At 43.3% G+C, this 23,719-nt stretch overlaps 2 protein-coding genes across 8 annotated transcripts in view; both read right to left on the reverse strand.

Annotated features, from left to right (window-relative positions):
* Nucleotides 1–2,099: 2,099 nt before the first annotated feature.
* Nucleotides 2,100–6,282, reverse strand: LOC134559961 (cytochrome c oxidase assembly protein COX18, mitochondrial). 3 transcript variants are annotated; one of them, XM_063415334.1, is made up of 6 exons: nt 5,866–6,282; nt 4,758–4,858; nt 4,389–4,552; nt 3,497–3,609; nt 3,066–3,176; nt 2,100–2,388 (listed from the first exon to the last, which is right to left on the reverse strand). In XM_063415334.1, exons 1-6 carry the CDS (start codon nt 6,265–6,267, stop codon nt 2,206–2,208), a joined length of 1,074 nt encoding a protein of 357 aa, XP_063271404.1. In that variant the 5' UTR covers nt 6,268–6,282; the 3' UTR covers nt 2,100–2,205. The 3 variants fall into 3 exon arrangements, with proteins under 3 accessions (XP_063271404.1, XP_063271406.1, XP_063271405.1); XM_063415336.1 differs by having other exon boundaries at nt 4,758–4,862; nt 6,038–6,172; XM_063415335.1 differs by having other exon boundaries at nt 4,758–4,862; nt 5,866–6,006.
* A 1,664-nt stretch (nt 6,283–7,946) lies between these two features.
* The window catches only part of ANKRD17 (ankyrin repeat domain 17), a 70,252-nt gene continuing 54,479 nt past the window's right edge, over nt 7,947–23,719 (reverse strand). For 3 of the 5 annotated variants that reach the window (XM_063415332.1, XM_063415329.1, XM_063415331.1), the window contains 19 exons: nt 23,191–23,339; nt 21,953–22,064; nt 21,662–21,807; nt 20,497–20,639; nt 19,854–20,067; nt 19,331–19,506; nt 18,924–19,086; nt 18,078–18,173; nt 17,764–17,880; nt 17,099–17,270; nt 16,420–16,867; nt 16,178–16,333; nt 15,816–15,965; nt 13,678–15,326; nt 12,479–12,676; nt 11,638–11,886; nt 9,729–9,904; nt 9,456–9,620; nt 7,947–8,564 (listed from right to left, as the gene is read on the reverse strand). In XM_063415332.1, coding sequence (XP_063271402.1) covers nt 8,505–8,564; nt 9,456–9,620; nt 9,729–9,904; nt 11,638–11,886; nt 12,479–12,676; nt 13,678–15,326; nt 15,816–15,965; nt 16,178–16,333; nt 16,420–16,867; nt 17,099–17,270; nt 17,764–17,880; nt 18,078–18,173; nt 18,924–19,086; nt 19,331–19,506; nt 19,854–20,067; nt 20,497–20,639; nt 21,662–21,807; nt 21,953–22,064; nt 23,191–23,339 — 4,739 coding nt within the window. In that variant the 3' untranslated portion in view covers nt 7,947–8,504. The remainder of the gene's footprint in view (nt 8,565–9,455; nt 9,621–9,728; nt 9,905–11,637; nt 11,887–12,478; nt 12,677–13,677; nt 15,327–15,815; nt 15,966–16,177; nt 16,334–16,419; nt 16,868–17,098; nt 17,271–17,763; nt 17,881–18,077; nt 18,174–18,923; nt 19,087–19,330; nt 19,507–19,853; nt 20,068–20,496; nt 20,640–21,661; nt 21,808–21,952; nt 22,065–23,190; nt 23,340–23,719) is intronic. The other 2 variants (XM_063415333.1, XM_063415330.1) reach the window with 1 other exon arrangement.

Below are 23,719 nucleotides of genomic sequence, written 5' to 3' on the forward strand. Positions count from 1 at the left end.
AGGGAAGTTAGGAAGGAAACTGCCCTCCTTTCTAAAACCACTATTTTTTATCACTACTGGGTTTTGCTCATTTACTTACAATTTCTTTGTTTTCAGCGAAGCCAGAACAGGAACCAAACAGGAAAGGTGGAGACACAGTTAAGCCAAACAGAGCTATAGATCACATTACTTAAATAATAAAGTGTCATTCACAAAGAATATTTTACAAGCTTTTTAAAGACACTTAATTGGGTTTCTCAGAGAACACAGCAACAGGGTTTTTATATTTCTTCTCCAGAAATCTCCCTTGGCCCTTCCACAGTCCAGAAGGACTCACTTGACCTGACACACACCATGATATGTACCTTTGCTCCATCTTTGTCTCATCAACATGGACTGACAACAAAACAATTACATTACCATAAAAAGGCAAACAGCAAAACTCCGATCCTCTTTCCTAGAAACAGCATCAAACACTGAGACAAGGATTTTAGGCCAGACAATGTATTTGAACAAAGTCATTGCTGTGACTGAGAACAGAGGTAAGATTTTGAGTAAATAATGTCTTCTTCCAGGGCACAACCACCAAAGATAACAAGCATCACAGCCCTGTTCTCAAAGTTCAGACTGCATCTTCAAGATAGAGAATAAAACATGTATTATCCAGCCAGGATAATTCAGCTCTTCTGAGTTCTGCCAGAACAGAAGCCATTCAGGGACCTGACACACACCATGATATGTACCTTTGCTCCATCTTTGTCTCATCAACATGGACTGACAACAAAACAATTACATTACCATAAAAAGGCAAACAGCTTAAGGAACTGAAGGCAGGCTCCCTCCTAAGTACATGCAGTGTTCCAACAACTGTCTTCCAGACCTAAAATAATGCTGTGGGAAATCCACCACCAAATACACTCTCTGGAGGAACCTTATTGTCTTCTGACTTGCACTGGCAGGTCTTGGGTGTAATTTTATAAGGTAAAAAGGGTGTAAAATAAACATAAATAAATGGAGAATGGCAAATCTAACAGTTTCCTGCATTGAACATATGGAGTCCCGACAAAGCTGTGAGGCATTTTTTTCAGTGACCAGTTTCATGGCCCTCTTTATGCTTTCCAAGACATCTCATGTTATTTTTCACTACACACAAGACATAGCTGTTGCCAGATTGCACCATTCCTGAAAAGAGAATATGTTGGGAACGTGAGCCCCTCTCAGGTGAGACTGCTGAGGAAGGAGAGGTGATTTTCCTCAGCACTGCATGGAGAACCAGCTCCCTCTACCACCAGCTTCCCAGACAAAAATTCATTTCCCTTTGCAAAGTCTTCCTCCAACACCTTCAGATGAGGCAAAATGACAGTATTAATCCAGAGAAGTCTGTAAGACCTAAACATTTAAAAATCTAGAACAATATCCTACCTGTAATGCACAACTGAAAGGGCTTTATCACATACCTTCTGATCTCCTTACCTACGGATTTTGAATTGTTAAGACACCATTAGATGAGATGCTTTTGGCTGATTTACCTTCAGTTTCACACCTATTTTGGGTTGGGTTTTTTTGGTATAAGAATATTCTGGCAGCATCCAGATATAACTCTATCACTGATGTTCTGAGACTCCTACCAGTGAAAACAGTGAAAGACATCAGTGAAACATCCCCACAGGTGAAGTGCAGCATTATTAGTATAATGACATCTGAACTTTTTCTTCTAAACTGCTGATTTTAGTCAGAAAGTGTATCTCAGCCCTATCTGTAAAGTCCCACTAGGCTATCACAACAATTCAAATAAATGATTCCAAGTCTGCATTAAAAATTCTGCTTCTGTGAATTTTTTCTTAGTTCACGTCACAGTTGTAACCTGGAATCTTTCAAAAAGTTAAGGTAAATAATTAATTCCTGATAATTTTAACATAAATCCCCAAACCTCTTTACCTTCAGGACTTCCAGTAAAAAAGAGGCATTGTATTGGAGTCACAGTTTTATTTCACTCTCACATGCCCTATTTCTTATGATAATTCAGGAGACAAACCTGGATTTTTGGACTATTGCAACTGCAAAACGACCACCCTTGAAACAAAGCTTCCCAGTAAAGACACATTTTTGCTGACCAATCCTTCTTTACAGCCAGCCAGTATTTTATTTAGAAAATAAATATACAGCGTATAAGTACATCTCACTAAAACAGCACCACTTCATTCCTGAAACAGCTCTTCCTGGAGTTCAGTGGTGCTGTCTCTTAAAGCTGTATTTGGTAGCCAAGGCAGCCATCATGTCCCTGTAAGGAGTATCCGAGTCGGATTTGGTCCTTGGAATGCAGCACAGCCGGCGGAAGGTGGGAGAGCGCAGCAGGAGGTTGTGGGAGAGTCCCACGAGGCTTGAGGACAGCCAGTACAGTGCCATGGACTGCAACAAGATAAGCACAGGTCAGCTCCCTGGAGGGCAAGGAAAACACATTTTAGACAACTCCTCCCGAACCACAGCTGTGGGTTACTCCCAGGTATTGATAAAAATGACTCACCTAAAACACTGCTCCTCTCACTTGCAATAATGGCTTTCATATGAAATGTAACTGTCTCTGAACTCTTCTGGGGTGAAGTGCCATCTACACTGAGACTCGACAGTTCTTAAATTAATTAATATTCGACTTGCTTCGACTTCTGTATTTGAAACTATAATTGAGTCAAACAACCAGACACTATGTTTTTGCTAAGAATACTCTGCAGTAGAAAACCTGGTAAAAATGAGAAGTGTTTGAAGAAAGATGTAGAAATTTTCCTAGTTTAAGAACTACACTGGTTTCCAGTTAACAAACATCTGCCTATGTGACTTTACATAAAGCTTTCCTCTCCTTTTGCAGACTGCATGAAGGACATTAACCCCTTTCAACTTTGTAAAGTCTTCCTCCTTGAACAAAATTATTCCAAAGGCAACAAGATTTAAACGTACACATAGACAGAACACCTGATTTTTTTAACCACGCAGCAGTAGAAATATGAATCACATGAGGCCTTCAGGCAGCCCGTTAAGCCCCAGAACAGACCAGCCACAGGTGACACCCCGGAGGTCACCTCGGTGCTTACAGAGGGCACTGCGGCAGCGATAGGGATCATCACCACAGACGTCACGCGGAAGAAGTTCGTAACAAGCTTCTGGAAACGGGAAACTGGCATTTTCTTTTGGGAAGCAAAAATCTGAAAGAGGAGAAACGCAGTTATAAACACGCTCTTTTCAAAACGGCCATATTGAGGATTAACACCCAGAAATCTCATTAGAACAGCATTCTAAAAGAAACTGTAGTCAAGACTAAATATTACTGACGCTCAAGCAGATGTGACACATGTTACATCCAACCTGGAGGTCTCTGAACAGAAGACACCTACATTAGAATACACAGAGCAAACAGACTGTATTTCACTTATGCCCAGTGCCATTTAAAGCAGTGATAATCTGCAGCCACCTTTATGTGTTAGCCCTTTGCAGTCACCGCTGCTGGTTTATTCCACCAACATACCTCCACCACCAGTAAATTCACCAGCCCCAGGGAAACTGGCAAAATCCACGTGGAATCAGGTGCTGTGAGGTCTGTAAACCACAGTGCTCCTCCTGAGGAAAACTGTTCTTGTACTACAGGAAAAATTTGAGGAAAACACAGAATTCAGTATAATTTGCTGTCTCAAGAGAGCCAGAACCATACCACGTGTTCAATCATAGACCCAAGTTTCTAACTATGTTTTATCCATGTGGTAAGTATGATTAAAACAGAAATCCTTGGTTTAATGCTCTGCTACAATGTAAGTACGAAAAGTGAGAGATATAAGCTGAGACCCAGCTTAGACCATGACAGCCACAGACAGGTAAGTCTGCAACAAAAAAATACTTCCACCTCAAATATTTTACAAGTCAATGAGGAAAATAAGAATGCAGTAACCTACAGTGTTTATTTCCTGATTTTGAAAAAATTATGTTTTTCTTTAAGTGTATAACTAACTACATTTTTTCTTAAAAGAACAAACTATAAACTCTTGTCTAAAAAACAAGTATATAATTTTTTTTAATTTAAAAGACTCTCACACATTCACCTTGTCTACAGTATTTCACATGGAAGAAAAAAAAATAAAGATTAAAAGTGCTGTGGCATGTGTAATATTACTTGCTAAAAGAGAACTACCAGACTACATTAAATTTAAAACTCATTTCAAATTATATTAGTTATCTACTATTTAGAATTAGTTAATTAATTAGATCAAGTTCAAACTATATGCAGTTTAAAACCTTAGTAGCTAACTGTTTTATATCAGCTTGTACATCAAGCTCAGAACATTGCATTCTTTATCACAGGTGTCTGTGACAGCAGTAGGTAAATGAAAAGCGGCAGTGAGAGAAGATGTGTCCAGATGCAGCACCTGCTGAGCCCAGGGCACCCACGCTGCAGTTGCGCAGAGCCAGGGACACGCACACCCACATGGGGATCTGCACCCACAGCAGCAGGGTGGCCTTGAAGGGGTGGCAGTTGTCCCGCACGTACAGCTCTGTAACAATCCTCCGCATATTCTTTGTGAAGTGGAACCTGTCAGAGAGAAAAACAAAAGTTCAGAGCTTTGAAATGGGTAACATCTGAAAGGGAATAAATAAATAAATCATAGGTGGGGAAAGAAAATCTAAGCTCTGGGCAATGGCAGAATCTTGCTGCAAAAGTGTTATTTGTGGGATCATCCTTCCTGCCACGCCTCATTCCGGAATGGATTCAGGAGGTGTGTACAATCCCCTCATACCTGGCCACCTTTTCAGACCAGCCCAGCTGCTTTCCACGCACTGAAACTTCATAGCGAAGGTGCTTGGCAAGTTCCTTAATCTCAGGCTGCAGGTTTTCCAGCTAGCTAAAGAAAAGGAGAGCTGTTTGGGCACAGTGGCAGGTAACAACTGCTTCCTCTCCTGACCTCTGTTATTAATTATCCCTGGTAATTCAATACCTGAACAAGTATTAAGCTTATTAATTATCACTGTAAAATTTAATATCTGTACAAGAATTAAACATCCACATTGCCACAAAATAATTTAATATCTCTATGGGTATTACATAAATTAATTACACTTCCATGAGTTAATACCAGCACAGGCATCAAACATTAACTGCCACTGTAATTTAACACCTGTACAGGTAGGAAATGCCTGTGAGGGACATCTTGTCAATGCTTTGTTCAACATCAGTGAGCCCCTTTCATCTTTAAACAAAATAACTGTGAAGGTAACAGTGACAAGACTAACTGTGACAAGTAAATACAGCAACAATCGAAGATACTCTCTTACTACTGCATGAAATGAAGACAGAATTTCACTCTTTTTAGATTTTATACTTTTTAAGAAGAAAATTATTTCTATCACAGCTGAAATCAGGGCAATTCTTAAGTATCTTTTTGCCTGCATTCAGGAGTAATCAGCTACTTCACTTAAAAAGACACAACTTTACATCACTTCAATGATAAAAAGAAATAAATGACAATATTAAAAACTATTAATAGACAATGTATATTATAGAATGTATTATTTACAATATACTGTATGTAATATATACAGTGTTAAACATCACAGAAATATATAAATAATAATATATATAGAAATAAAGAGTAATAAAATAAAAGCCACGAGGACACAACTTGGCAGTGAAGTCACTACGTACAGCATGAGACACTCCATTACGCGCGAGCGCAACAGACGCTCACTTTTGCAAGCAAAAAAAGCACAAAATGTAATGAAATTCCTTCACAAAACCCCACACACCCCCAATCCCGCTGCAATAAAAGAATCGTGATGCTTATTCCGCGGTCCCCTCAGTCCCTCCCTCAGTCCTTCTCTCCCTCTCCCGCCCCTCAGCGCTCCCACCTTAGCCAGCAGCCGGCCCTGCTGCGCGGCTAGCGGCAGGGTGACGGCGGTGCGCAGCACGGCGGCCCCACCAGCGATGGCGGCCCAGCAGGGCAGCCCGGTGGCCTCCTGCAGCGCGGCCAGCCCGCCCTCGGCCCAGTGCACGGGCGCGGACCGCGCCGCCCACTCGTACCAGCCCTCGAGGCCGCCGCCGCTGCCCGGCCCCGCTCCCGCCGCCGCCGCCAGGGCCGCCGGGGCCCGCGCGCCCGCCCGCGCGAGCCGCCACATGCCGCCGGCTCCGTCCCCTGCGGCGCATGCGCGGCCCGCGCGCCGCCGCAGCGCACCGCCCCGCGGCCGCCATGGCGGCTGAGGGCACGGGAAGGGCAAGGGGGGCAGGAGAGCACCGCATTCCGTTACCTGCATTGTATTGTAACCGGACCGGTGCGGGCCTGGAGTGGAGCTTGGAACAGCCACAGCGCCCTCCTGCCGTGGGCAGGGACACCTCCCCCACGTCACAGAACGTGCTGAGTTGGAAAGGAATCGCAAGGATCAGGGATCCCCAAGGATCTCACCACAGGCCTTCACCCTGCGTGAAGGTTCAAGGTCTTATCCAAACTGGCTTTGAGCCCTGCCAGGGTTGGGCCAGCGTCTCACCCCTCTTCCAGTAAATATTTCTTCCCAATAGCTAGCCTCATTTTCCCCTTTTTCCATTTGTACCCGTTACTTCTTGTCCTATCACTACAGCCTCTGACAAGGAGTCCCTCTCGGGCTTGCTTGCAGACCATTTCAGATACTGGAAGGCTGCTATGAGGAACCCCCACAACCACCTCTTCCGCAGGCTGAACGGCCCCAACTCTCTCAGCTTGAAAATTATATTCAAGACTAATTAATCACTAACAAGCACTTCATCATTCCACATTAGCAGTTGTTCTCCTGCCCAGCCAGGTTCTGAACTGTCTCCTTACCCCTTCTGTGGCACAGAGAGGTCAAAATACCCCTTAGACCATATACACTATGCATCGTGTTCTCTTCCCCTCCACATTTGTCCTAACCCTGGTTCTGTTCCCTTTTCCCAAATAAGCAGCACCTGCCTGCTCCCAAAAGAGTACGTTCCTTGGTCTATTGGACGAATAAAAAGCATTACATTGTGGGGGAAAAAAAAAGGATCTAGGCATAAAAATGGTCCATTTCCCCCACCCAGGATCTCCTGTGCCCAGCCCAATGCCACACCATCAGGCCTGCTACTGCCCCAGGCATGGATTAAACTGTCAGGTCAACAAAATACTCTGGAATTCATGGCTGTAATAAACACTGAGCACTATTTCTCAGTGGGATTAATAATTAATAACCTTGAAAAGCACTAAAGCCTGCAGCAAATTATTGTAGCAGTGGGGAAGGGCACTCACCCACACCACGGTAAGGTGTGATATGGAGTTTCAAACCTTTTCCTGAGTAGTTTCTCACTTTGGGATCCATTTTGCTACCACCAGATCTTCACAGGATGTATTTCAGGAGACCAGACAGCTGGAAAAAGGAACTTGCTTTTATTCAGAGCAGCACCTAAGGGCAGGTATATGGCCTTGGGTATGCAAAAGATTTGTGGACACCTCAACTATCACAATAGTTAAAAGGCAGTAGCTTCTGTGGCCAGCTGAGGTGTTTTCTTGGTTTTCAAAGGAGAAACTATAATAAAACCAAATAATACTTCTTAAATCTGAGTTGCAGATCTCCTTTAAATGCTCTGTAAGGGAACTGCACAGGGATCCTGACTATATCTGTGTCACTGCTTACCCAGCCCCGGCCTCACAGGACCTACCCTCCTTCATCTCCTGCTACTGCTGTCCACAGGTGACAGCTCCTAAAAATGTATACAGGAATTCCCACTTGGGGAATTAAACCTTGGCCAAATAAACCTTCATGGGCCTTATTCTGAAACAGACCTGCCTTTGGAGCCTTCAGCAGGGAAGCTCTCCTCAAATGTCAAATAGAGAATGTATGTATTCTCAAAGAAATTCAACACACATTTGGAAAACGCCCTCTGATAATGCCTGAGGTGTTTCTTTTTATAACTTACTTAAATTACACAAGTAGAAAAGTTATGCTTATTAATAGTTTAATGTATGAAGGAAACATCCAGATTTCTGAATATGAAGGTACATATCTCACATTAATTTAAGTCTACATAAAGTAGAGCCTCTATAACTGACATATTGAAATTTACTTTCTGCTTAGCCATTTGTTATGTAAACAATTGTACATTTATTTGCCATTCTAAAACTTCAGGATCAAGTTTACATAATTTTGCTAAATTTCTGTGTTTGCTCAGAAGCAGTTTACAGTACTAAAACCAACCAGCCAAAGAACAGCTTCAACAGAAAGTTATGTCAAAAAAAAAAAAAAAGAAAAAAGAAGAAAAAAAAAAGAAAAAGAAGAGGAAGAAAGGAAAGAAGAAAGTCTAACTAAGTTGAAACATATGATGGTGGGGAATGGGCGGTCACAATGTTCACAGAAAAAGGTCAGTTAGTAAGTTCTTCTGCAAAAAGCCTACACACTTCAGTCAAGCACATCAGTAGAATGATCTGGGAGCACATAAACTGTTTCTGCCAATTGTGGTTTCCTCTGCAAAAAAAGGAATCTCAAGGCCAGCACGTTGATCCCACTCAGCCCAGTTGGTTCATATGCACACTGTTCATGTGAGGTGTCCAAGTTCCAGTCCACACCTGCAAGAGAAACTTGTGTTAACACCATGCTTTGGGCTGCTCCTAGCAGGGCACAGCTCACAGGGCTGTGCCCTGCAGGGCTCACAGGTTTTCCTGTCCAGGACAATTAATAGGGCTCTGGGTGTGCAGCAAATGATTTGCAAGCCCAGTTCCCGAATCTCTTCACTCCCAGAGCAAGGGACTTTTGACCTTAAGTTCAGACAAACAAGAATTTGATTTCTGCCACCTCACTTAACACCCCTTCAGTTCTGGGGAATCCCAAGTCTAATCAAGTGAAGCTTTCTTTGGGGAACAAAGTTTCCTCATTAAACCAGAAATCACCTTGCAGAGATGAGAAGCCATGTCAGAACAATACCTGAACTGTGGCCAAACCCCCACTCCCTCACACCTATGGTCTACCAGAGCTGGGAGCTGCTTCCCACAGCTTGGATCATTCCCAAGCAAATTAAGCACAGAAACATCTTTATTTAGTAACAGTATAACAGGAATCACTGTCTAATTAAACATAATCACAGGATATAATCTAACCAGAGCTACTGATGTTCCATTATAGTATTAGTTCCTGAGTATGAACAAGAGGTTTAGGGGAATTAATCCCTCTGCCTAAATTATATTTAGTGGACAAGCCAGGCAAGATCAGACCAGCAAACAGCTGCTTTATGCCCTTCCTCCGTGTGCTCCTAACACAGACACAACATCCTAAACAACAGAGCATAGAAGCAGTCTGTTGCTGTATTCCCTGCTTGGGAAGGGAAAGCTTAACTAACAGCACATAAATTGGCTTTTTAAAGTTTTGCCCCAAGATTTCTTTTCCCAAATGCACAAGTGCACAGTTAGGAATCGTGATACATTTCAAGTAAAATACAGAGTGCAAAAAACCGGAACAATTACCGTCTGAGGCCCATTGTTTTCTGTGGAATTTGAAACCATCTTTATCAGCGAGTTCCAAGATGGGTCAGCAGCATGAGGCCCGTTAAAGATGGGACCTCCAGTACCATCTGTGATGGGTGCTACAGGAGGAATTATGGCATTCCCATACACAGAAAAAGGCATTCCCTAAGGGGAAGGAAAAGCAACAGTCAGAATGCTTTCACAAATGCTCCTACACAGACAGAGGGACAGAAGGGGATTCATTCTGCATGTCAGGGCCAAGGAGATCATTACCCCAACTTTTGGGAAGTCCATGTATCCCGCAGGGACAGGCTGATGGAATGTACCAGAAGGCGTTACAATTCCTGTGCTGTCTCTCTCCATAGCTTGGTGCGAGAACACGCCTGGATCAGACATGGGCCTGTGGATCATGTGGCTCCCCATTCCGCTGTGACACCAGTCCACTTTATCTGACAGCACAGAGACACAGCGTTATCCACAACATCCCTCACCACCCGCTTTCCAGCCTCCAAGTTCACCAACCTGCAGCTCTCAGGCTTCCAACTGCACCAGAGCTCAGGAGCATACGGAATGGAAAATACCAGGAATGGCACCTGCAGCCCCCCTAGGCCAAGAACCCTGTGCCACTGCCAGGAGTTTGGGACAGTTACCTGCAACCAGAGTGTTGCCTCTGCAATTTTCCTCCTTTTCAACAGCAAAGCTGGAATTTGGGCTAACTCTTCCTCCTCCAAAAACCTCATATCCTCCAATAATCTCAATTCCTTGTGCCTTTGGTGCTGTGGAAAGGGTATGTACACTATGAAGACTATTTGCCCTACTTCACTACCATTCTTCCATGAATTGTTTAATATTCTAAGGGACACTGTGCAAACCAAAACCAGAAAATGACCAACTGCAGACATGTGCTCATGTCCTAATTCTGTGAATTCATCAGAGGCAGCTTGGTATTGGTGCTAGAGTTCAAACTCCAGAGATCCAAAAACCCAATCCTCAAAATAAAACACAAGAAAATTGTATTTGGAGAGAGTGTAGAGAAATATTTCTGAGGCATCCTAATACTCAAGTACAGAAGAGCCAATCCCATTGTGAAAAGAAAATCAAAATGCTTAAGTAATTGACCAAAGCAGAAAGAAAGCAGCATCCAAAAAACCAAGACAGGCACAAAGGACAACTTTTACAGTCACACAATGCAAATAGTGAATTTCTAAAGCTTTATCTGGGAAAAGACCACTAGTGAAGTAAAAAAAGGGGGTGTATTTGGGGAAAAATTCCAGCACAGTCAATCAACTAAAACCTTCAGCTTTCTGGACTCAGTCAAGGAGCAGAACAGATTGCTCCGACAGGTGGCGCAGTTCCAATCCTTGCAGGTTTTCCAGAGCAGACTGGATAAAGCCCTGAGCAATACAGGCAGAACTCGTAGCAAACCTCATTTTGTGCAGGAAGCGGACAGGGCATCCAGAGGTCCAGTCCAACAGTTTCAATATTCATATCCCTCCTCCCAAGCAAAAAATCCTAGAGAAACTAAAAATCAACTCCCCACAAAAAACCCAACCAATATGAAAAAAGTTTATCAGTCTCCCAGAAATTGCGTCCAACACTCCTGACAAGAAAAGCTGTAACATCACTAACTGAAATTATTAATAAATTCTGAAATACTAAATTTTATGTGACTTCAGGAGAGCCAAGAGCCTTGTTCTAGTAGAAGGCAAATGGTTGAAAAGAGCAAAGGAAACCCAAATGTGTAATATTATCATTTTATAAAAGCACCATACTCAGCACAAAAAGTTCTACCTTAGCTACAAATTAAATATTAACTCCTACTGTACAAGCAACCTCTTTATCAACAAAAACCACCAAACAGCTATCTTGTGCCACCTAATTTCCCTTCTTCCTAAATTCAATGATCCTCACTGTGTTCATCCATAGAAATCCTGTTTCAATTTTTCCTGCTCTTACTTGGAGTACCAAATCGTCACATCCAGGACGTTTCAGAACCCCTGAGGGTTTCAGAAACCTTGTTAAAACAATTAAGTGGACAGGAAGGCTAAGAGAAGTCCTAGCTCCAAATCCTTTCGAAAGAACATTTCTGTGTTTTCAGGCACTCCTGCATACTCCTGAGCTGAAGACAAGTTTGGCAAACACACCACTGCGATCAATTCGTGCATCTATGAACAACACATACCTTGACTGCCACCTATACCTTCGAAGGACCAGATCCCACTGTGACCCACTGGGGCAGCCAAGTTGCTCCCAATTACAGAAGGAGTAGACGTTCCAGTTTGTCTAATACGTGCAGACCGTTCAGTCCCAATAGGAACAGGAACTTTTCTGTCCTGAGAAACGTTATTGGGTTTTTCTGATCCCAAGGACACTGCTGAAGGGGTGGGAGAAGGTGCTCGTACTCCAGAGGACACAGACTGAGCAGGAGATTCTGCAAGGAGAGCAACAGGAACATTTAGTGATGGCAGCCAGATCCCACAAACCCATCCTTCAATGTCCAACAACTGACAACAGGGAGCTGGTTAATGCCAGATTCATCCACCCCAGAATAATTTTATTTCCAGATCAGAGATATTCACCACTGATTTATCCCTTATATAAAATGCTTATCACGCCTTGGCAGCTCAGCCACTGGAGGACACACACCACAAAATCTTAACTAAGCATCACTGTCTATCAGCAACAGAGGATTTGAGGATTATATCCTAAACCAGAGCTGAAATAAGTCCACATAAACCCATGTTTTTGTTGGGTTTGTTTTTCCTTCTTCTTTTTGATTTGTTCCCTGAGGGTTTTTTTGTCATTGTTTTTGCCAAAAAAAAAGACAAACACATTCCCTAAAAAAAGCCAGCAATCAACAGTTTATTTGTTTTCTGTCCAAAAAACTCCTAACTGCAGGGGCCAAAGGTAGAGGAAATAGAACCTGCCCTCGGGATTTTCTCCTGGAATTCCTTACGCAGTTCTGCGAGACAATTTTATTTATACAACAGCTTCTCAACAGCTTCCTGCTGATCAGAACTCACCATTTGATGCTGATGAACATGGAGGCAATAAACTAAGAGGGGAAAAATGCTGTCTGTTAAAATTAGCAGCTGCAGGCGCTCCACCCAGCGGTGTCCCAGGCGCGTAGATCTGCCCTCCTGACAGGTTTGAGGCAAAGGTCCCCAGGTGTGTAGAAGAAGGTGTTACAGAAGCATAGGGAGAGTCCATACTGACAATACCTACAAGGGAAAATGGGAACAAGTGACTCCCAGAACTCCATCAAGAGGTCGCCCATACCATGGAAATAAAAAGGAAAAAAGGAAAAAACTTTTATCCAGTCCATCTTTGGAGGTGTGTGTTACAATTTTTCAAAGGAAACTGGAATACTAAGCTTCACACTCTGCAAGTCTATTCAGTATGTGGCAGTTGTGCCGTATACCTAAATCAAGAATGGTTCTTACTTCATTAACATCAAATGTCACCAATTAGTCACGGTAATCAAAAAACAAGAATTACTGCTCCCTTCATGTCCTCTTCAACGAAGAACGGGAAAAACAAAATCTTAGTGATCTAAGACTTAGGCATTTGTCTATCTTAGGGGCATACAGGGCCATAGTGAAAATGCTGACTAGTGTATCAAGATGAAAAAATTCAACACCATCATATTCACAAAACAGGAAAAAAAGGTGCTGTTGTGGCTCTCAATCCATTAACACCTGAGTGGTCCTACAAAAACAGAGAGAGATGGTCCAAACCTTTTATGTACCTTCCGGAAGGTACGTAACAGGTTCTGTGAAAACCCCTTGGCCTCTGTTTTGGGCAGAAAGCTCAACATCTCACTAAAAGATTCAGGCATTCAAGGAAATGACATTTTTTGGATCAAATTTAGTAATTAAGAGAACATACCTCTTGTAATTTACAGGTTCATATCAAAACACCACTTTTTTTTTAACCATCCTAACCCTTGGAAGATGCTGCATATTTTTCTGCAGCCTCAGGCCAAGGTAGCACAAATGAGAACAGTCACTACCTGGTAGGGAAGGGAGATGGAAACAAGAGTGTTTTATTATCTCAACTACTGGAGAGGAACAGACTGTAATGGCAAAAATCCTATTTTATCAAACCCATCAGCTGGCAAACAGTTACTAAATTTGACAGGGCACTTAAAATGAACTCAACTTGGCTTAAAAAACACAAGAATAAACTGTTATTATGGTATGGACACAAGCCAGAGACTTACCTGAGGGACTTGGAGCTGGCCTCTGTAACGGTGGCCTAAAACCTGGGGCTTTGGAAGTATCAGACTGATGTAATGGATCTGAATTTGGCAAAAATGAGGACTTTGCTGATAGCATGGATTCTGGTGTTGTCTGAGAGGAAACGACAGACCCACCCCAGAACGCATGAGCAGACGTGGGGCTGTTCTCAAACAACGTACTGAAGGGCCCAAAAGGCAGAGTAGCACTGAAGTTGTTCCCCATGGGCTTGTTCGCCGGGTGGGCTGAATTCTGAGAAGCACTTTGTGTACTTAAGGTAGAAGGAAGCTGCACTGATGAAGGAACGCTGTGGGGCCTTTTAATGTGGTTAACGTTGAGGACTGCAACAGAGGAGTTTTGCACAGGAGCTGGATTCTTGGGGACGCTGCCGGTTCCATGGACCGGTGGTCTGATGGCTGGGCTTTCCATCTTGGCTGTGGGCTGAGCAGACCCCATCGATGTCTGGGACACGGGGTAGGTCATCAGAGCATTGCTCGAACCTACCGCGGGAGCAGATGAGCTTGTCACTGCTAAATTTGGAGGCACAACCATGCGAGGATCTGGTGCAGGAACCTGAGGTTGCTGGAGAGGGGGCCTGGCCTCTGGCAGAGGAGCTCCTGGGGGTTGCTGATGAGCAGGATGCACAGAGGAGCTGCTGGTCCCAGGATTGGGCTGCCTGCTGCTGGTTGAGCTGCCTGCATCCGCCGTGGGCGGGCTCCCTGCTTCCGGCTCAGACGGAGGTGCACCTTTATTGGGAGAGGCTGCCGCGCAGTCGGGAGGACTGCTCCTGGAGACGCCTGCCGGCTGCACAGGAGGAGAAGGAGATGAGGGGGAAGATGCAGGGTAGTGTTCTTTGGCAGTAGGAGTTGGATACGTGGTGTTCGTGGGCGCTGTGCTCGTGTTGCTCGCCGTGGTTGTCACGGTGGTGGTGGTGGCATTGGACGTCTTCACCACTGTGACAAACAGCTGCCTCCTGACCGAAGGAGAGCTCGGGTTGCCGCTCGCGGAAGATCCAGGCACAGTAGAAGCCACTGAAGTTGTTGTTGCTGTGGGACTCGTCGTCAAAGAACTTGCTGAATTCACCTGAGAGCCGCTGCTGTTCTGGCTGCTATGGCGAGGCACCATGTGAGGTTTCGGCGAGTTTGTAGCTCTCGCAGGGCTCAGCGGCCTCACGGGAAACGGACCCCACGTGGACTGAGCTGGTGGGAAGGTACCTCCGAAGTGCGTCATGGGCAGCCGAGGCGGACGGATCTGCTGGAAAGTCTGAGCAGCGAGGAGCGCGTGTGCAAACTGCGGAGGAGGATAGGCCAACGGAAGAGAAACTTGGAAACCAGGCCGCACGTTGTTCACGGGGTTCTTAATGCTTTTGTGAGTGGATGCTGAGGAGATTGCAGGCACGGTGAGCGCGGAGGCGGTCTGAGATGTCGACGAAGCAGCTACGGTGGTCACTTTGATGCCCACGAGAGAACTGTTAGCAGCTGTAGTGGTGGCAGGTGTTGAGGACCCTATTTTGGAATTTACAGTTGAACTTTTCAAACGGTTCTTTGGAATAAGTTCATCGATTTCCTTATCTGGATCCTTAATCAGAGCATTGATCAGCTGTGTGGCCTGTCTGGTTGATTCTGTGCCACCCCTACACAAAAGGAAGGACAGGGAAAGTGCATCTAAAGCATTTACACATGTTATAGCCAAAGATTTTCCACACTTGATCCAGCCTATCTTCTATCGCCCTAAAACAAACAGGAAAATAACACTCTATCCAAAAACTGAGCTTGGCACAGTCCTGCAGCAGACAATTACTCAAGAAGTTCAAGTCGAATACTCCAAATCCCAAAAAACTTCCATGGATAAAATATTTCCTTCCCTAAATATTCCTTCATATTTCACCATGTATTAATAAGCCCAAACGCAGAATCCCAACATTTGTGTTTCACCTCATCTCACAAGCTGTCTTTTGTACCTGCTGGTGGTTGTACTCTGTTTCCTCACCCCATTCATCTCCTCTGCTTTCAAGGTATCTTCCAAGCAACAACCAGACCAAGCCTTTAATTTTCCTATGCAGACAAACATTCTACAAGGAGAAAATAGCCACAGGACAGAGCCAATGCAGGATCCTGCTCACCTTATTGTGATTATTCGGTCTCCAGTTTTATCCTTCTGTTTGTCAATGTCTATATGTGCTCCCGTGCACTCCCTGATCGCGTTGATGTTACATCCTCCTCTGCCAATAACTCTGGAAATCACAGTTGATGGGACAGAAACCTTCTTGGACCTACATAAAAACGAAACAATTTTAAGTAGGAAGCACTTCCATGGCAAGAAGCTGTGGGTAGGCTGGTTAAAAGAACACTGTACTTTTTGATTCAACCTATGCAGCAACAACTTTGTGAGATCTCAAACCCACTAAGAAGGTTATTCAGTAACTCCAAGGAAGGCTACACAAAGGCGAGCATCAAAGGGAATTAGGGGAATTATTCTGTTTACCTTCTCACAACTTCCTTCCAACCTTCTTCCCTTTTCTGACCACGTTTAGGACTAGCAATGGTTAGCTTTCCATTTGGAGAAGAAAGGGGAGAAGGAGCAGATTTTGTGCAAGTAGACAAGGAATTACTCGTCACTTCATTAATGACTTCAGACAACCTGCAAAAGGAATTAAACACTGTCATTACGATGGGGGAAAACAAAAGGATGACTTGCACTTCGCATACACGGTCACAGGAACTTACTTGATGGATGACTTGCCAGGGACTGCCTTCCTCTCATCCTTTGGACAAGTGACAAGCACTGATGGCTGCTTTTTGTTGCTCTGTGTGTTAGTGACAGCTGTAGAAGAATGATTGTCACTTTTGTGGCTGCTGTTGCTATTGCTGCTCTCATCGCTACAGCTGGAGATCCTCATATTGTCACTGTCACCACTCTCACTAGTGCTGCTGCTCTTGGATTCCCCATTCACCTTCTCAGGTTGGCTATAGGAAATTGGAAGCTGATCATCAAATATAATCTGAACATTATCAGGGGTTACTTTGTTTTTCCTGTTTTTCCTCTTGGAGCTTGTTGTGGTGATAGTGTTATTCCTCTTCCCATGAGAACCTGCTAATGTTGTCCAGGTTGCAGATATACCTATGGTGGTAGTGGTGGTAGCACTGGGAGGCTCCATTGGGACCTCAGGATCATCTGATAGAAGAGCAAAAAAAACCAGGAGTAATTTAGCTGGTTTGAGGAAACCTGAGTATTTCGCTTTCCAAATCACACCTGTCCTATCAAACAACTTTAGTACCAACTTTTTTACAAAGCTCCAAGAAACACACAAACCCCGGCACTAAGGGACATCTGACAATCTATTACAGATGTCACACCAACGCATATTGAATTTCATTCTTTTCTGGGAGTAATTGCAGTAATCACCTTCAGCTTTTAACTTCTCTTTCTCCTGAGCAGCTTGAAGTTCAAAATTCTCTTTATTTTTTGCTTCTATTTCTTCTAGTTTTCGCCTTTGTTCTTCTTTTTTCTTCCTCCTTTTCTCTTTTCTCTTCTCTCTTTTGGCAGCCAGAGCCAGTCTCCTGCTTTCTTCCCTTAGCTACGAGTCAAGCACATGGAAAAACATTACAAGATGTGCCATGCATTTAAAGAAATCCAAAGGCTTTTTATTTCCTTGGACTTTTCTGTTTTATTTCTACTGCAGTACAATGATTTTTAGTAATTTTTTTTTTAATATTTAAGGACACAGAATAGGGTTTAGACCTAAGATCCACATGAGTATGACTAGAAAATGCCCCACTCATTTTTTTGATAATTCATATTCAGGAATCCTTCTTTTGGTACCGTAGTGGAAAATCCTTCTTTCAGTACAGAGGAAATAGTTATATCGGCATTTCCTGATCCAATGTCTCTGAATAAAAGCAAAATTCAAAGATTACCTGAAGAACAAGATGCTCAGCTCTAGCCACTCCAATTGACTACACACACTCCTATAGACCAATAACTACTTTTACTGACTTGATCATCTTGAAAGAATGCAAAATTGAAATTTTAGGAGAAAAAAATTCCCAGCTGCAACTCTTTCCACTTGCCTTCTCCAAGTCCAGTTCCTCTAGCAGAATGCTTGCATTTTTGTTGGCTTCTGCAGCCTGTCTATCTTTGGCTTGAACAATTGACTCCATACACAGGTGGCACTTCTTCAGCATTTCCTGAAATGACAAAGTACATCGAGTACAAAGTGCCACGTGTTCTCATTTCCTGCTGTTTTTCCGCAAAAATTCCAATGGGACTCGTGCTCTGGCTGAAAGCTGGTGGCCAATGAGCTAAAGAGAATTCATAACACTGTCTCTGAAGCTGAGACAAAACACTGTTCCTTCTCAAGTATTTCCTTCCCTCCTAATCTTACCTTATCAGTAATAGTTGCTATGTATCTCATGCACTCTGAGTCGGACGGGAACTGGTTTACCTCTTTCACCAGGTAACGCACCACCTTCACATGACCCTGCAAAACAAATTTCAAGGACAACACTTTCTATCAGACCAGCTGCCTCTGGCTTACTGAGAAACACTTCAGTCCCAGCACTCCTTGCAAAATATTTATTTGTAATTCCTCAGCACATGAAGCTCTCAACATTTTTTTTCAGATCTTTCTCACCTTCTGAACTAGTGAGGCACATTTCTGACACCAGAGAAGGCAAGGAATTATCTCTCCTCAGGTTGCCCTTACTCCAGAAGTACTTGCACAAACTTGTGCCCTTGTGGGGACAGTTTTCAGACGCTCATCTCTGACAGCTTTAAAAGCTACAGACTTCTACAGTTGTCTGCAATGTTCCCAGTACTGCAATAGCTCAACCACACTCCCTTACTAACAGAAATCATCTGTAGACTAAAGTCAGACTAAAGTCAGGCTAAACTGCATTTTTTTGATCAAAATCCTCATTCTCTTCTGCATAGGGAGCCAATCCTATTTTTCCCCAATTCTATCCACAGACACACACTGCAATTTTCACTCCTCATATACACCAGAACCAGCCTCACTACATTGCCTGTAAAGCAAACTGTAATTAGAACTGAACACAGGTATTACACAGGTGACACACATATCTGTTTCTGAAGATTCAATGCCAAGTATTTAAATTAACTGACATATTATAAAATATGTAGCTCCTGTCAGTATGTTCTACTTCTAACACCTTCGCAGGGATGAGCAAGACAATCCTAACTAAGAGCCAAGCTGAGTTTCACATTCTACCTTTCGGAAGGCTGCCATGAGAGGAGTTATTTTCCTGTTATCAGCTGCATCCACATCAGCTCCAGCCTGGACCAGCAGTTGGACAACATCAAGATGCCCCCCATTTGCTGCCAGCCACAGCGGGGTATTCCCCTTCTTATTCCGCACATCGATGTGAGCTCCCCTACAAAACCAAACACATTCCATCAAAACCCTGCATTTAGGCAAAAGGAGGCACTCTGACCCCAAGAACTTCATATGAGTACTTGGGAAAAATTAAATTATGTACTAAAAGTCAACAGACACACAGAACCTTTCCCATTTCCTACTCCTTTACTGGATATTTGGAAATATTATTGTGTATTGGGAAAATGAAGCCTAAATACAGTCATATTTTTCTTTAAGCTGCTCACTTCCAAACACCGTACCTGCTAATGAGGAGCTCACAGAACTTGTAGTGCCCTTTGTCTGCCGCAATGGTTAAAGCTGTATCTCTGGATGAAGGTACTGGGGGAGCGTTGACATCTGCACCTTTGTCCAGCAGGACCCTGCCCACTTCTGCATATCCCCCAGAAGCTGCTTCCATTAACGGTGTGAGACCAGTCTGGGACAAGCAAGCAGGAGAAGGAAGCCATTAATGAGGGGGTGAGTGGCTTGCCTGAGACAGTTTTTATTTAACTTACAAACATAATGGATTACTATCCTTATGCTTGTAAGTGCCTGAAGATGAATCAACACCTTTTTGAAGAAAGACATTTTTTGATGAACTTTGCAACCACCAAAATCTTAGCCCTTAAATGCAGCCATTTTTTTCTATACAATATCTGGTTCAGTTCAGTTAACTGGACTAGAGAAGATGACTTGCAGAAAGGCAAGAAAATCAGGTAACAACAGACACAATGACTTACAAACACCTCTCTCTGGAGCCCCCTCCAGCTGTTTGCTCTTTACCTTGGCTCTATGCTCCACATTAGCTTTTCTATCAAGCAGCAGGCTGACCACCTCTGTTCTTCCTTGGAAACAGGCCAGAGTCAGAGCTGTATTCCTGTTGGTCTCGATCTGGGCATTTATATCAGAGCCCATGTCCAGTAACAGCTTGACAGCAGCAGTGTGCCCATTCATGGCTGCCAGCATCAAGGGAGAAATACCCAATTTGCTACCAGTTCTGAAAGAGAAGAAAGAACCAAAACTCTTTTAAAGGTCATTTCAGAAATGTGATTATAATAAACTAATGAAGGCAGGAAAGACTGAAAAATCAGCTGCATACCAAGACCTACTGAAGCTACAAAAGCTTCTCTACAGCAGCATCGTTTAGAACAACTGTTTCTACTAAGAGACACCATGCATGTTACTTTCTGACTGCTTCAAATTGAAGGGCATCTCTTATGAGGTGTGGTAACAACTTATAACCTGTGCTTGGCCATTTCCTTGTACCTCAGTGGCTCAGACCTGAGCTGTTTTCTACCTCCCAATGGGTGCAAAACCATGGCATAAATGCACATGCACAGGGAAAACTATGCAGGGAAAACACACACACTTTCCTCACATAACTCACAACCAAGCACATGAGATAAGGGCTGTAAAGGGAACTTGCCTGGAATTGATTTCTGCCCCAGCATTCAGCAGAATCTTGATAATGTTCACGTAGCCACCTGAGGCGGCGAGGCTCAAAGGTGTGTAATCAGACACATTCCTGTGCTCCTTGTTTGCCCCTCGAGCTAGCAGCAACTCCACCACCTGCAGTGTTTCAACAAATAACATCTGGTTTTCTCCAAAACTTGTGAATCTATCCAAGACAAATGCTTTAGACCTAAATATTCTGTTGGAAGATGTCAGTGGTAAGAAAGCCACTTTAATCAGTTCCTTCGCTATACCCCTTGCCTTCATGACCAGATGAGGCCATACCTGTGTTCCCAAAGCCACTGCAAAACTTCTTTGAAAAAAAATCGATTATGACTGCTCTTGAGTATACCAAATTCAACAGCAGTGTAAGAAAAAGCAGATCTCCTCATGATTTTTTCAGCCATCTTTAAAGCCTGCCAGACCCAGACATTCAGTTTCAGTATGGTGTACAAAGTACTCCTGCTTTTTGTTCTCTCCTGCAGGAGACTTGACAAGAAACGCAACTGTCTAGCAACTTAAAATCCCAGTGTACACTGAGGTGAAAATCCATGGTGTTACTTCCAGTGCAATATTAAATCTGCTTCACTTTCAGGTTTTAAGCATTAAAAAAGTTTAGGTTAGACCTGCACAATTCTCAGTCAGAATGTTTTCCCATGAAATCACAGAACAAATATACTGTCAAACCCAAAAATTTGGGCAGGAGGGTGTTCTGACATTATCTCTGCTGGCCAAAGCCCAGCTTTTTCCTTCCCAACCCCACCCATCCCTCAAAGACCTACAATAAGGCTCATATATGGAACCCATTTGTCCATTTGTGTATACCTCCTGATTCTCAGCAAGAACACTCATGACATTCATTTTCATATCTACATCTAATTATGCTGGTAAAAGTCCCACAATGGGGCACTAATGACTGCATTCACAAGGACCACTTGCACAGCACCAGTCCAGTTATTAAGAGAGAAAAAGCAATCTGTATGAGACACGTTGTGATGTCTAAATTGGAAAATGTGAAGTTCTTTACATCTTTTTTAAACACACATTCCACGTGACTATTTTTTCTGGAAGATTCTTGTACTGTACTGACACAATATGTCATTCACATACTGCTTCTGAAGATTTAAGGTTTACTTCACCTCTTGCCTCCCTCCTGAACAAGCCAAAGACAAGGGAGTGTCCTTGGTTCTCTCAGACTGGGCTTCAATATCAGCTCCATTATCCAGTAAGATTTCCACAACACCCACGTGGCCAGCTGTAGCAGCCAAAATAAGAGGAGTAAACCCTGAAATAGAAAATATGACATGACTTAAAGCACCAGAAAAGCAAGCCTAAAGGTTTCACATGAAATCTAGGCTTATTGGGGATTTATTTAGTGGGACACACTGCCAAAGCAGACAAGGTTCACACTGCCATGGTGAGATACCCACCTTTCTTGTCCCTGTGTTCAATGTTAGCTCCTCTCTCCAGCAGAGTTTGTACCAGTTCTTCATGGCCACCAGCACAAGCCAGTGTCAAGGCTGTGTCATGGTTACTTTCAGTCTAAACCAAACAGACATACACACAAGATAAATACTTGCTTTTTCAAGTACAGCCCCTGTTATAGTGCACATTAGCCAAAGTGTAACTATACCCATACCAAAACAAAAAGCTTCTATAAGCTAAGGGCATGTTTATGGATGTCCCCCCTGGCAGCTACCGTCTGTGTGCAAGTTCATGACAGGATTTCACCTCTCAAGGCAGCTCTGCTGGGAGATTTAAGAAGAAATCCTGACAAGAACTGTGATTCTTCAAGAACTGAGCTCTCATCTGTGCTCTGCTAACCAGATTAACTTCTTTACCACTGCTTGACTGTGACCTTTAGATGGTATACTGAACGTATGAATTCTGTCTTTAACTCTTAGCACTCTGGTTCAGCCAAAGGCTTCATCACAGCAGAATCCAAGCCAAGTGACACAAGCAAGTAGCAAGGGCTGATTTTTCAGAGGTTTCTCTCCTTTTCTCCACAATCATCTCATGTCTTTCCTCTACCCCGTGCTGCCCCAATCTTAGTCATGGTATGTAGATCCCAGAGCTATGCATAGATATATGCCAGTTAGTATGTTTATACTTTTAGCTGATGGCCAGCTAGCTAGAAGTCAGCATAAAGTTGCCCTTTTAACAATTGTTTTCAATATAAAAAAACCTTTCCCTTAGTGGAAATGAGAGCTTGAATTATCTTCTCTTGCTAAAAAAATCCCACAGCATTTATTTATTTATTGTATGAAAGTTTCAAGACCTTCATACATCAGTGATCTCTGGCCAACAACTTGGAAGCACAACCGAAAACTCAGGGTGCAATGCTTTAAGGTTTATTTTTGTCTTAAGATATGAGGCCAGAAAACATTTAATTTCTGTCACTAGACAACTCTACTGTTCCTCATAATCACACTGACAACAAAGGAATAAGAAATACAAGTGTTTACTCATTCAGAGACCTTTTTTTGTTCGGCAAGTGCACAGAGGAAAGTGGGTTGCGACTCTCGGGCGTGTTGTTCTGGCTTTCTAAAGGCAGCAAATTCAGTCCCCAGACCCCAATCCATTATACAACAGAGCTGTTTGCCACCACTGCATTATTCAGGATGCAGGAAGAAACAGCTTTGTGCCTCTGTGAGAGTGGCAGGCTCACCTGGGCATCGATGTCTATAGCAGGGTAGATGGGCAGCATGGCTGAAGGAGAAATGATGGGACTCGGAGTGGGCGTCTGAGGTTGGGACACTGAGGTTGCAATGCTGTGGGTAGGAGTGTTTGACATTGCAGATGCTCTTCCACTCACTGCTGTTGGACAGAAGAACCACACTTAGTCAAAGCAAAACACTTTCCAAGTGTAATTTGACAGTAAAGGGACAGTGGCATGAACTCCCAGAGACAGATGGAACTCCTTAAAAACCTGTTGTTTTCCACAGATATACGTATTCCAGACATGGAGCCCAACCTTTGAATCTTTAACTCTTAGAATTTGAACTATGAAAAAGATTTACTGTATTCAATCAAAGAAGGAGTACCAGATTGACATGTTTTTTAAAAGCCCACCACAAGTTTTGGGAGGTTGTTTTTTGGGGTTTTTTGTTTTGTTTTTTAAACCTAAAGATCTTTGCTACAACAAATCAGCTATTATTTGGACCTAGAGTTCCATACCTCTGGAAGCAGGGCTGCAG

This window comes from Prinia subflava, chromosome 18, assembly GCF_021018805.1.
Source record: "Prinia subflava isolate CZ2003 ecotype Zambia chromosome 18, Cam_Psub_1.2, whole genome shotgun sequence".
In the NCBI taxonomy this organism is placed as follows: domain Eukaryota; kingdom Metazoa; phylum Chordata; class Aves; order Passeriformes; family Cisticolidae; genus Prinia; species Prinia subflava.

Coding starts and splice junctions, on each gene's coding strand:
- LOC134559961 (XM_063415334.1), bottom strand. CDS start 6,267: ATGCAGGTAACGGAATGCGGTGCTCTCCTGCCCCCCTTGCCCTTCCCG. Junction 4,859..5,865: donor AGGGCCGGCTGCTGGCTAAG/GTGGGAGCGCTG, acceptor TTCTTTAGCTAG/CTGGAAAACCTGCAGCCTGA. Junction 3,177..3,496: donor TGAATTTACTGGTGGTGGAG/GTATGTTGGTGG, acceptor CTCCTCTTTCAG/ATTTTTGCTTCCCAAAAGAA.